At 44.0% G+C, this 13,633-nt stretch overlaps 1 protein-coding gene across 1 annotated transcript in view; it reads right to left on the reverse strand.

The window, feature by feature from the left end:
- Enpp6 (ectonucleotide pyrophosphatase/phosphodiesterase 6) overlaps positions 1-13,633 on the reverse strand; it is a 102,495-nt gene that overhangs the window by 20,979 nt on the left and 67,883 nt on the right. The window contains exons 3-6 of the mRNA XM_027391077.2: positions 13,479-13,590; positions 4,448-4,589; positions 3,846-4,025; positions 747-884 (exon numbers count right to left, since the gene is read on the reverse strand). Coding sequence (XP_027246878.1) covers positions 747-884; positions 3,846-4,025; positions 4,448-4,589; positions 13,479-13,590 — 572 coding nt within the window. The remainder of the gene's footprint in view (positions 1-746; positions 885-3,845; positions 4,026-4,447; positions 4,590-13,478; positions 13,591-13,633) is intronic.

The raw sequence follows: 13,633 nt of genomic DNA on the forward strand, positions 1-13,633 counted from the left end.
TGATGAGGAGCCTGTGGCCTCTAGTTATCTATTGGTCTTGTGTCCTAGACATCACTGACTTCAGCCACTTACTACTCCTTTCACCATGCAGTCTGATCCAAGCACAGCCCATTCCCGAACTCATGTCAAAGGAATGCTCTCTTCCGGAAGGAATTGTATTCTCAGTGTGGTCATAGATTCATCTGGAAGGTAGGCCATTCATAAGGGTCATACATGAATTCTCCTGAGCCTACAGCCCAGGAGGACAAGGAGGAGGAAGTCAGGCAGGCCTGAGGCAAATTAGGGCTCCAGCCAAAAGTGAAAGAAAATCTTGGCTGTAAAAAAAAAAAAAAGCCAGCTGGTAATTTGGGGGGCCTGGGTCCATGCAGTTCTGTTTTCTAAACATTTCTCTCCTGGTGAAAGCAACACAGGGCTCGCCTGGCTTTCCGCTGCCCTAGAGCAATGGCTTCAGATCACAGTAATTGTTCTGCTTTAAGCTAACAGGTTGTGTGGAAGCTTGAGTAATCGAGTTAAGGCCAATTTATTACAAAACAGAGTATCTGGAGCCACAAAGTCTAAATCTCGACTCTGGGTTCCTGCTTGAAGCTTGTGTTCACCTAGACATCCGGTCCAGTCTTTTGATTTGCTAAACAAGGAAGCACTGTGACAAAGGACTCCTAGAGAAAAGATCTCAGTAATTGTTACTTACCTGTGGGCTGTGAATAGAGTTTGAACAATGAGGGGAATGTCATAGATTTTATAATTACCTCTGTTATGAACCACCCTTCATCGGCCACCAAAGTCAAAGGAGAGACAAATTTCCCTTTCTTGTAATGGAACCTGCTGGGTATCGCTTCTTTCTCATACACAGTCATGTGTTCCACTGTGCTGAGTTTGTGATATATCTGCAAAGAAAGCCAAAAATGAGCTGTTTGAACACTCATGTTAGATCTGTGAGATAGGAGATTGCACACATACATGGAGGGTAGGGGGAGGGAGAGAGACAGAGTTTAGCTACATTAAAATAAGACACTTCTTTTTTGTTTTTGTTTTATTTTGAGATAGGCTTACTATGTAGCTCTAACTGGCTTGGAACTCACGATGTAGATCAGGCTGGCCTTGAACTCACAGAGCTCAGCCTGTCTCTGCCACCCCAGTGCTGGGATTAAAGGTGTGTGCAATGAGAGACTTTTGTATAGCTTGTAAATCAAGCTGGCTTTACCTAGGCTAAAGATCCATATGCTCTCTGACATAAGAGATGGACCCCTAGGAACATGATGAAAAGCTCTGTGTGTGCACCTTTAGATGTATTCAGAGAGTAGCCTGGACACATAGCAGAAGAGGCAGAGCAAAGAGATAATGGGGTGGAGATAAAGAAATCCTGTTGCAGTTCTGGGGCAAGACACTGTAAAGCATAGTAAAGACAGACACATCACATCTGCAAAGACATGTAGAAGACTCAAGGATCTCAAACAGAGCAAATTTAATGTAAATGGTAGAAAACACCACAGAGATTCATATCATATAAAACTCAAGTAACCACACAACCATATGATAAATGGCTACTTTTTAGTGGTTTTTCTGAGAGGGTAGAAAGCTCATGGGTCTGGAAAGGACTTTCAGAAAATGTCATAGGTCATGCCAACATTCTGCTTCTATCAAATTTGAGGTGACCACTGCAACATTATTCTATACTGCTTACACAGTAAAAGATAACGTATTTTATTTTATTGTGTATATTTATATATTCTTTTGTAAATATTCAGTGGCTGGTGAATACATTACTAAACTTATTTGTCAAAATTCTATGCACTAAAATTGAGTAGCAATTGTGAAAGTGGCCTGGCTGACATTAACTATCACCAAAATCAGAGAAAACGTATGTGCTCTTTAACTTGACACTGAGATTATGTCCTACCCATACATGATTCTTAAAAGGACTAGAAATTGTTTTTTTCTCTTTTTTGTTAATTTATTTTTATATTCCAATAGTAATTGTTTATTAACCATATTGCCAATTCCATAATGAAGATGTAAAGTCTATATACACTTCCAATGTTTAGCAGAAGCTCACATATTTGTGGCTAAAATTAAAATCAACCTGCTGATGCTAGTTTGCTGGCTGTTAGCCAAATCACATATGTTTTCCTTAGTCATAAAAATAGTCTTTGGGCTGCTGAATAGAAAGGTGTTCATAGCTCCATGAATTAATCTCCACTATTTGATTAAAAATGATGTATGCAGAATGCAGAATTATTTTGAATAAGTGAAAAATCTTCTGACATACATCAGGTCTTGCAGACTGCTGCATCCATCACATGACACAACTGTCACCAAACATGGCCCCCACTTTTGAACCATTACCAACTGCTATTGGCTGCTGGCAAGGCTTGGGATGCGCATCCTGCTGGAAGATGCTCTTCCCAGCTCCTGAGTGTTGATGCCCAAGCATTCTGGAGGTGTCACATGCCTAAGTGCCAAATTGGAGACAAAGATGATCTTCCTTGCCAGGAAGACAGAGTTGCTTCCCAAGAACCTGCCAACGTCTAACATATTCTTTCCGTTTTCATATTTAGGGAGTTGCTGGGACGCTGTGTAAACTTCATTTCCTAGCTATGGAGCTCAAGAAAACAAAAAGGGTACATTTCCCTGGTGAATGTGGAAAGACTGACAGCAGTGGTATTGTTGACAAGAGACCTCAAATGAAGGCAAGCAAGGTGGTGGTGGGGCTGCCTGTGGGCCAAAGGACTAGACTTTGGCTTCCACCAGGACCCTTTGGCTAATGACGACTGTTCATAGGCAACTGTTCTGTTGCCATGAGGCTGAATGAAGGCAGCAGCTCCCAGGCTCCTCCTGGCTCCCCTGCGGCTGGTATTGTTCCCTTCCCTAAGAAACATAGATGCTTCCTGGCCCATGTCAGCTCCGCTGGGAGTGGACAAATGCTGCATCCATGCACTGGGAGGTGATGAAGCAACATGAGCACTAAGTTGTTAGCCAAAAGTGTCACCCATTTCTCCTTCTTACCACCCAATGCCATTCCTAAATATTGCTTTTTGAGAGTGTGAACATAGGGTATTTGTAGGGAGTAATCCTGCATACCTGTGACCATGCCTGTGTAGGTACTGAGCTCCTGAAAGGGAATTTTGTTCCTCATCTGCACCCTATGGAAACTTGACCACACCCTCCTAGGAACCTTCTCTTTGGTGGTGGTCTTCCTGAGTGGCACGTGCATAGTCTTTACCGTGATCTCAGCCTGCTTCTGCGTACTCCCGTGGATTTTAGGACAGCACTCACTGCCATTCTCATGTGTAGAAGGCAGAGGGGCTAGACATGTCATTGCCTTGCACACAGTTGATAACAGAGCTGGGATCAGAACCTAAGAGGTGTGGCCGGGAAGTCAGGGGCTGACCACTGCACACACGTGGCCTATGCTGTCTTCTTTTGTCAACTTTATATCCCCAGCCCCCTGGTGAAAAGGAATCAGATGCAGATCAGAGCGGCAGCTTCATTCTGAAGAGTCTGACTCTGGCACCCCCTCAGTAGTTTGTCCACTAATAAAATAGCCTTAATAAGGGCATGTTGACATGTGCCAGGCATTTGCAAAGTATAGAGCATCCTTTGTCTCATTTAATTTTTATTAAATTCAGTGGAGGTAGATACCATTACAGAGTAAAACATGAATAGAAAATGAATGACCTTCATAAAGGTCACTTGGTCAATGAATGGCAAACTCAGTCACCTGATCCCAAAATCTGTGCACCTAACCCTGTTACATCATTCGTTAAGAAAACTCTAGGAAGAAGACAAAGCACAAACTAGGGGCCAATGGGCTCCTGTCACCTCCCCTCCATCATGGTGTGTCTTGCCTCAGAGTGTTTTCCAGGGACTGGCCACAGGCTCACAACAGGCCCTCGGTCCTTCACTTGCTGCAGGTCATCCAGGCTGATGTACTTGCTCAACTCAATCACTTTATCCATCCAGAAGATGTCTGTCATCCCATGGTCTGAGAAAATGATGACATTTAGGTCATCCTGCAGGCCTCGTTCCTGTGGGGTGGGCACAAGAAGTCACCACATTGACTGGATAAATGTCCTTTCATGCAAACATTCTTGTAAAGAGGTGCTTTTAAGCTATTGATTAGAGGAGAATGGAGACCACTAAAGTTGAACCCACCTTTAACCCCCATGTCCAGGGTAAGCTGGTCAATAAACTTACTAATAGTACTAAGAAGCAGCCCAGCTCTCTAGTCAAGCGAGGCAATAATACATATTAGATGAGTTAAATCCCACTGGCTATCCATGGAAAAAGAAGTCTCTTGGCACCCTAAAAAGTACTTTGTGAAGAAAAGAGAGCCTCACACTGGCCTAGTAAACAAATTTTTGGAGGAAGTATGAAGGAGTAGCAGTCATGGAGATGACAAGAAATGACTGGAGAAAATGCCAGATCAGCTGCCCTTGCTTTGGGTCACCTGGATCCACTGGATCATATACTTCAGTACAGTGTCCACAGCTTTGAGGGCATCTTTTCGCTGGGGTGACGAGGGGCCATAGTGGTGGCCTTCCACATCAATACGCTCATGGTATATGGCTGCTAGGTCAGCTCGGCCACTCCTGGAGGGAACAGAGTGAGACAGCCACAGTTGAAGGAGACCTCTGGCAGCTTGCTCCCTTATGACCCACCGACCCCTCTGTAAAGGTGTGAGAAGCCCCAGGCAGACCTTCCCAGGAGGCCAGTCAAAACCCACATGTCCACATAAACAAGGTGATACTAGGAGGAGACACCATCATTGTCATCTAGGTGCTCTGTGTCTATGGGTTAACGTTGTTTCCAGACCAATAGGTACAAGTGTTCTCACAAAAGAGCATTACACATGAAGAAGTAGACTTCAGAGGGTTCTAGAAGTTTCCCACTCCCTGGCAGATTTCTGAGACTCAGCTGGAACTTGGAAATGTAAACCGGGCCTTTGAAAGTCCATCCACATCCACTCCATCTTGAAAACTAGGAAAGAGATTCCGGAAAATTCTTTGTTTGGCACCCCTTCTTTCTGGCCCCATACCCTTTAGTGATGCCGATTATTTTCTTCTGAGCTCTCTGGGAGTGCACCTCATTAACAGCTCTGAGGAAACACTGGTTTCAAGTAAAGTGACATCATTCATCAGATATTCTTTTCTCATTTTAGAACAAAACAAATTGACCCTTCATTAGTAAGCCCCATTACTACCCTCCTCCACAGTATGGATTGGGTTATGTTAGTATTTAGATTTCTTTCTCACAAGTGGTATGATCATTATTCTGACTTCCTGGTGTGAGAATGACTCATTCAAACCTCCTGGGCATCTATACATGGTCAGGCACAAAAGGTCCCTCTAGGGCCCGGTGAGTGTGTAGGGGGGTGGGGGAGAAGTCAGTCCTAGGCAGTATGATTTCCATCCATATGCCGAAACTCTCTGACAGTCCATGACTGGGAGGGCTCTGGGCTCTTCCTGCAACACTACATCTGAACACAATGGCAGCTTCCATAAAACCTGTCCTGGAGATAAGCCCCTGCATTTATCTGCTTTATGTACTGGCCTCTTAGGCATTCCAGATGTGCTGTTTCGTGCACTGCATCATCTGTTTAGGTGTCCACACTTCCAGCATGGGCCCTAGATGCGGTGGAAAATCCCACTTAACACATTGGTGACTTAACAATGTGAGGTTTACTGTGGCATTGGAGTTTAATGAAATACACCCAGCTCTCTTCATTTTAATACCCGCTGTACTGCAGCACTGTAGCGCACTGTTGCGTAGGCTGCTTTCTCCAAGGCTGTTTATCACATCTGAAAACCTCCATGTGGTCAGAAAGCTGGACAGTGTCACAATTTACCTGATGGCATTGTATCAGGAAGCTGCCAAGCTTAGATGCCAGGAACACTTGATTTGGGATGCTTGTGTTACAGGGAATGCACACGTGATAGGTTTCTGTGTTAAGGTTTCATTGATTCATTAGGGACTGAAGTCCCTCGGGGCTGACAGTTCTTGCCTGTTTGGCGTTTAGCAGATAAATTCTTGGTAGCCAGCTGTTTCCGATGTGGGTCTGGTCTATATCACAGGTCAGCTCATTTGTTATGGGGTTGGGTGAGGCAAGTTGGATGGAAATGCCTGCATGTCTGTTATTGGCCATTTACAGCTTTGGGGTTCAGGAACCTTGCCAGAAGGACATGTGGCCATCAAATCCAGTTCCCAGAAAGCTGCAGGGGGCTCCAGCCCTAGGGTTTCAGGTACACCCAAGTCTTCTATCACCTTATAATTCTGTCTAGATTGCTTTGCAATATAAAAAGTTCATAATGTCATATGCATTTTTCTTACTGAAGTAGGTTGGGAAGAGAGAAGAACTGGGCAGAGGGAAATGGAAGCAATTTAAAGGTATGGTTAGCTATTGACTGTTAAGAAAGATGATTTAATGTTTTGAAAGAAGGGCCCTGAAATGATAGTGTGTGCCTTCAGCATCATCTTGGAACACTGTCCAATATGCTTGCTTAAAAGTCACCAGACTTCATTCATGGCTATCTTTCAGAGTTTGCAAACGTAGCGATTAGCTGCCAGAAAACTGACCAAATAAAATCTGAATTTTCTGATGGGGAAAACAACCCTGAAATTGTAGTTTGATTATTCTCAATGTTACTGGCATTTCTGCATATGTCAAAACCCACATCTTATCTCTCTCCAGCTTCCTTTGTTCTTAGCTATGTGTTTCTCATATTCTCCTTCTACCACCTTGTTATTCCCACCCCTGTAGTAGTAAATCGATTTGAACCTTGGCAGAATTCTCATAAATAATGGAGTAGTACTACATGGCAGGTTTAATTGCGAAAACTAGCTTTTGACAGGAGCACAAATATGGTTTCATATCCTGGCTTCTCAATAAAGAAGATGTCTCAGATGAATGGCAAAACTGTCTCTACAGTCCAGTTTCCTTGTCTGGGAAACCCACCTGCAGTGATTTGAATGAGAAATGTCCCCTGTAGTCTCATGCATTTGAACCCATGTTCCCAGCTGATGGCGCTGTCTAGGGAGGTTTAGGTGGTGGGTGGAGGAAGTGTGTCACCCATTTTCAGTCTACTCTCTCTCTCTCTCTCTCTCTCTGCTTCATGTCAATGGTTGAAATGTGCACTCTTGGCCCTCAGCTTTCTACTTCAGCCACCAAGCCTGCTGCCTGCTGCCTGCTGCCATACTGGGTCTGCCATTATGGACTCTAACTGTATGGACCCATAAGCCCAAATAAACACTTTCTTCTGTAAGTTGCCTTGGCCATGGTGTTTATTACATAACAGAAAAGTAACTAACGCACTGCCATTTGGATGCTAAATGAGCTGAGTGGACACAGGAAAAAGAAAGAAAGGAAGGGAGGGAGACTGGGAGGGAGTGAGGGAGGGAGGACGAGGGAGGAGGGAGGGAGGGAGGGAGGGAGGGACAAGAAATGCTTCCTTTTGGTTGTGCCTTCATCACTTTGCCTGAGAGTGTACAGGTTTAGCAGGGAGGAGAATTTAATCCCTACTGAGCAGCAGCAGCAGCAGCAGCAGCAAGCTTCTCCATTCTTAGTCGAGAGAGAGAGAGGGAGAGAGAGAGAGAGAGAGAGAGAGAGAGAGAGAGAGAGAGACAGAGACAGAGACACAGAGACAGAGAGACAGAGAGAGACAGAGACAGAGAGACAGAGACAGAGAGACAGAGAGACAGAGAGACAGAGAGACCAAGCAGGGACCCAGCCAAGACACTTGACCTGGCTTCCTTTCCCAGGTGGCAGGAATTCTCTTGTCGTTCATCTATTCCTTTGTTAACAACAACTGTGACTGGGGTTCTGAGATTCAGGATTGCCACAGAAGATCCTCTGGAGCTGTATCCAATGGTTCTGAATTCCACAATATCGTTAGCTTGTGTCCACTGTTGGTGCCACCCAGTGGCTTCTTTCTTTGCTTTTCTGTGCTATTTGTTTGTGTGTTGTTGTTCTTTCCAGTTCTCAGCATTGACCTCGGACCTCATTCAGGATGATTGGCAAGTACTTAATCACTAATCGACTTCCAAAACCTTACTTTTTATTTTGGGACAGGGTCTCACTAGGTTTTCCAGATAGGCTTTGAGCTCACTCTGTGGTCCAGACAGGACTTGTACCTGTGAGCCTTCTGTCTCAGCATAGCTGGGATTATGGGCTTGCACTACCAGGCTTGGATTCTCCAGCTTCCTTGACCAGGTTGCATGAGCAATCTGCTTGGTACCATGTTGGTCTCTCTTCTCTTCCTCCACAAACTATTCTTTAAGTCTATCTAGTCTTTAACACCAGATACTTTTTTTTCTCACCGAACCATGAACCACCTGCAAACAGAATTTCCAAAAAGACAAATCAAGTGACATGGACCATGAACTGCTTTGCATTTTGGATGTGGGGGGGCGTGGCATGGTGTGCAGGGGCACTGTCTGCTGTATCCGTATGATGACAGAGCTCAAAAAGCACCAGTGAGCGGGGCCAGATGCCGCTGAATACACAAAGCTGTATTCCTTCTTTCTTAGTTGTTACTATAAATCTTTCTGCCAAAGCTGTCCGAGCCCTACTTCCACGTGGGCAGTCTCTTCCAGCCACCTGAGTTCTGCCTGCTGCGTGGATAGATAAAATAATACAGAGACATATTAGGTACAAAGCTGCTTGGCCAATGACTAGGATTTCTCATCTGTTAGCTCAGTCTTAATTATCATAAATCTATATATTTTATAAGACTTATCTTATAGAGGATGCCTTCCACTGGCAACCTCTCTTGCTGGTGGCTCACATCTGGCCACTCGAGGAGGCGAAGGGGAAAGGAGACACTTCCTGTTTCTCCTTGCTTAAATACGAGTCTCCTTGCTATGTCATTTCCAGCCTGGATCACCACTTCTCTACTACATTTCCCAGAATTCTCTTTGACTCCTAATCCTGCCTAACTTGCTGCCTCATTGGCCAAACAGTATTTTATTTATCACCCAGTAAGATAAACACACAGAAGCACTTCCCCCATCATCTCCTCTTTTCTGTCTAAATAAAAAGAAGGATAACTTATCTTTTATAATAACTGAAGAAAACTATAACCATAACTATCTGTCTTCAACTCTATCAAAGACCACAGAAGGATAATATATGAACTCTAGAATTGATGGGACATCTCGCTACCTGGACAGTCACCCAAAGTTCCTCTATAATGTTGGGGCATCCATCTTCAGCCCATAGGCCACAGTGTGTCTGGAACACTTCTCCATTTCAACAGGAACCCTTCACTTAGTTATGGTAATATTGCTATGAAAAGACACCATGGTCAAGGCAGCTTATAACAGTATTTACTTCGGGGCTTGCTTACAGTTTCAGAGGCTGAGTCTATGATCATCATGGCAGGAAACATGTCAGCAGACGGCAGTCATGGCACTTGAGCAATAGCTGAGAGTTTCCATCTTATCTACAGGCAGCAGACAGAGGGAGGGAGGAACCGAGGGAGGGAGAGAAGGACCGAGAGAGCTAGAGCGAGAGGGAGAGAGAGAGAGAGAGAGAGAGAGAGAGAGAGAGACAGACAGACAGACAGACAGACAGACAGACAGAGACAGAGAAACAAAGACAGGGAGTAGTGTCTTTTGAAACCCCAAAGCCCACACCCAGTGACATACTCCTACCAACAATGTAATATCTCCTAATCCCTCCCCGAAGCAGTTCATCCACTTGGAGGCCAAATATATGAGCCTATGGGGGCTTTCTTATCCAAAGAACCACACTCCTCCAACCTGCAAAATCCCCAGCCCCAGGATGGCCTCAGAGAGGATGCTTTTCAACTTCCTCTACCTCACTGGTTCTTCAGCCAAGGCACCTTGGAGATGGGAGCATGGACAGGGTTATAGGATTAAGGAGCCTTTTTTTTTTTCAGTCACTTCACATATAGGGGAGGCTCTGGAAGCCTGTTCTACCTAGTCCTCCATCAAAAGAGGTGGGTGCTGACTGTCTATCCTAAGAGCTTGTGAGATCAAGAGACAGGAGTTAACCTTCAAGAGTCAGTGATGTTTTTGTATGATGGTGTCATAATTAAAACCTGTCAACTTGACACAGATGGAGACATATCTGTAAGAAGGGAACCTGATTTGAAGAGATCAGATTGGCCTATAGTCACGTCTATAAGCCATTTTCTTGATTGCTAATTGATATTGGAAAGCCCCAGCCGCTATAGATGGTACCATCCCTAGTATGTGGGCTTGGGCTATACAAGAAAGGTAGCTGAGCAAGTGAAAAACATGCCAGTAAGTAATGTTCCTCTGTGGTCTCTGCTTCAGTTCCTGCATCCAGGATGCTATTTGAGTTCCTGCCTAGACCTCTTATGATGATGGATGATAACTGTAGAATAAAACAAACCCTTTCCTCTGCAAGTTGCTTGTAGTCCTGGGGTTTATTATAGCAACAGAAAACCAAACAAGGACAGGTGGGGAGAACACCTATGTAGCATGGTGGATAAAGAGCAAAATAGGTTCATGTAAATAAAGCTCTTGATCCCAATGTATTGATTCTAAAATGACATCTTTCCTTTCATCTCTTTCTGTTTCTATGCAAAAATGTCATCTAAATTCTAAGGTAGCATCTTACAGAGACATGGCAATGCAAGGCAATGTCCAAATCAAACACAAGTGCTGGCTTATTCCTTCCTGTCTGGACATGCAAAACCTCTTGATCTGCCTGGACTCCTGGGTAAGAAATGTCCATGGGTAAGAATGTACAGTCAAGGTCTTAATGATTTCTCTTAAGTTCTGTCATATTTGTCCCCATGTGAACAATACAGACTCAAAAGCAGTGTGTGTGTGTGTGTGTGTGTGTGTGTGTGTGAACACTTGTGTGTGGAAATTTCCAAATACTCCTCAAATTAGAATGAGGAATTTGAGATAGAGAAAACCAAAAGAATCCCAGAGTCTGGACTTGTTGGGCCAGGCAGAGTTATCTGATGGAAAGCTAAATCACTCCACAGCTTTGCCTAAACACCCCTACCACAAGAATCAGATTCTGTGCCATATGAACAAGTTCATGCACAAGCTCCTACATGCAGAGTGATCTTGAGTGCTCTAGATTGTTCTAATCTGGCTAAGACTGTCAACCACTTCATTTCCTGAAGAGGACAGATTTGGTTTCTGTTTGAATAAAAGTATTGACTTACAAACATTAGTCTTTAGTCTGCTTTGTAAGAAGGAAATTAGAGTTGAAAGTGCTTCCTTTTCTTCCTGGGGGAGGACCCAGGTCATCCCCAGTACCTTCCCCAGGCAGTGTCATCTGGCCTTTCCTTTCTCTACTACCTAGCTTAGAGATGATGAGCAGGAGTCCGCATCTCCACTCTTCTTTGTTAGTGCATGAACAGAAGGAACTTGGGTCATGTCAGAAATGATCGTTCTACCTACTGTGTAAAGGGGCTGTTTCTAGCTGCACTTTTAACTTTGGCAATATGAAGACACACTCCCCCAGGACAATTGCATTAGCCTTGTTCAATCCTGCCCAGATCCATACTGTGAAAATCCAGACCCATCTAGATTGCAGACTGTGTGAATGACAGTCCATGGCAGCAGTTCTCAACCTGTCATCATAACCCGTTCAGAGTTCGCATATCAGATATTTTATATTACGAGTCATAACAGTAGCAAAACTACAGTTATGAAGTAGCAATGAAATGATGCTATGGTTGGAGATCACCATACCGTAAGGAACTGTGTTAAAGGGTTGCAGCATTAGGACGGTTGAGCAACATGGATCCATGGAGTTCAAGGCCATGCGCCTAGACTACCTACCATGTGAATGGTATTGAGTTGGGCAGTGTGGAGCACCATACCATACCACATGGACGCCTAGCTTGAGGCCAACTCTATGGACTTGCAGTTCTTTGTGGCCTTTTTTTTTTTTTTAATTCTTCTCAAGGAGCCCAATCCCTTTACCAAATACAACCACCAGGAACTATAGCAACAATCAGAAAATCTCCCGTTTCCAAGAAGAGATGCATCTCCCAGAGTCCTATTATTTTTGTCACGTTGCTTGACAAAGAAAACAAAAGGCAAAAAACCCCCACAAAGACAATTGTAGTGGCATCTTGCCTTGCCAGTGAACTTGTAGTGGTGGCCACACCCTTTGGGCATGATTTCAGGTGCAGATGTGACCCATTATAAGGTAGGGGAGGGGCTGACTCACACTCCCTTGGGTTGTGGAGAGCATCGGAAGGGCAGAGACCACATCTTCTGGAGCAGGAAGACCGAGGTGGTTTTTGCACTTATCTGTGTAAGTGCTTCCCTAATAAACACCTATCTATCATTTATCTTGGGTCTGGTGGACTCATTTAAACCCCGCCTTCAGACACTACTTCTCTAAAGGAAACAGAGCCCAATTTTGATTCCTTCAGCATTCTGGTGTTGTGAAAATAAGAATGTCTGCTCAAAATGACAAGCACTAGCCTGGGGCTCTCATGGTACTCCTTGATATTCTGCTGTGACCACTGGGTTGGGTACAGGGAGAGTCCATTCAGTTCCAGACACAAGATAAATATGAGAGATATGCAGACTACTTGGAGGTATTTATGAGACAATTATAATCTTATATCTCTCATGGCAGTAGGATATAGGGATGGATAGCTTTGGGGTTTGGAACACATCTGAAGCAGCACCGAGTAGACATAGAGCAATTCTGAAGTCTCAACATTATTCATCTGCCATGCATACTGTGGCAGTCTGCTTTGTGTTAACCAGACAACAACACTATATATCAGCTCTTCATGCTCATGACTCCCCAGCCCCGTGGGCAAGGGGAAAAAAGCAGATGAGGTAGCAGACATCATCTTATAATATATACAACATATAGAATATATAAACTGTATGAAGAACATTTGCTTAAGTTAACGCTGCCCCTTCTAAATGCCTCCAGAATCAAATGGCATGAATAAGTTTCTTTCTTCTTGATGTTTAATATTTTGAAGCCATTTTCTCCATAGCATGTCAATCATGCTAAACCATTCTGTGACCTAAAGACCCCCTTTATAGGTTTCACACAGGTAGAATGGTCTGAAAATCGGCATGGGATTGGGTCCTGTTTTCTCCTTTGATAATCATGTGGGAGTGGCAACCACTCGATCTGAAGTGGGCAGAAAAGGAAGTGAAAGCTTGGCATCTGTCATCAGTCATCTCTGTACTGAAGGAATCTTAAACCATGAGGAAGACCCCATTGCCAAGGAGATTCTTAGGTTACTTGGAGGTGATGTCATCCAGTTGCTCATCTCACAACTGCCTGCAACTCCAGTTGCATGTGACCTAACTCTTCTGCTCTCTGCAAACACCTACATCCATTGTTCCATTGTGTGTGTTTGTGTACACACATACAGTCTCTCTCTCTCTCTCTCTCTCTCTCTCTCTCTCTCTCTCTCTCTCTCCCTGTGAGTGTGTGTGTCTTTAAAAAACAAGGAAGAACAATATTATGGCTAAAAATTTTGGACACTTACTTTAATGAGTCAAGAGCATCGCTGACTGCATTGGCAAAGTTGATATCGGTTGGGACGGTTTTATATTCTAAGCAGTAAGTTGGTCTGACACCAAGAATCTCAACTTCACAGCCTAACAAGAAAAAATATGGAAAATAGTTATTATCTCTAATACT

Source organism: Cricetulus griseus (genome assembly GCF_003668045.3).
Source record: "Cricetulus griseus strain 17A/GY chromosome 1 unlocalized genomic scaffold, alternate assembly CriGri-PICRH-1.0 chr1_1, whole genome shotgun sequence".
Classification (NCBI taxonomy): domain Eukaryota; kingdom Metazoa; phylum Chordata; class Mammalia; order Rodentia; family Cricetidae; genus Cricetulus; species Cricetulus griseus.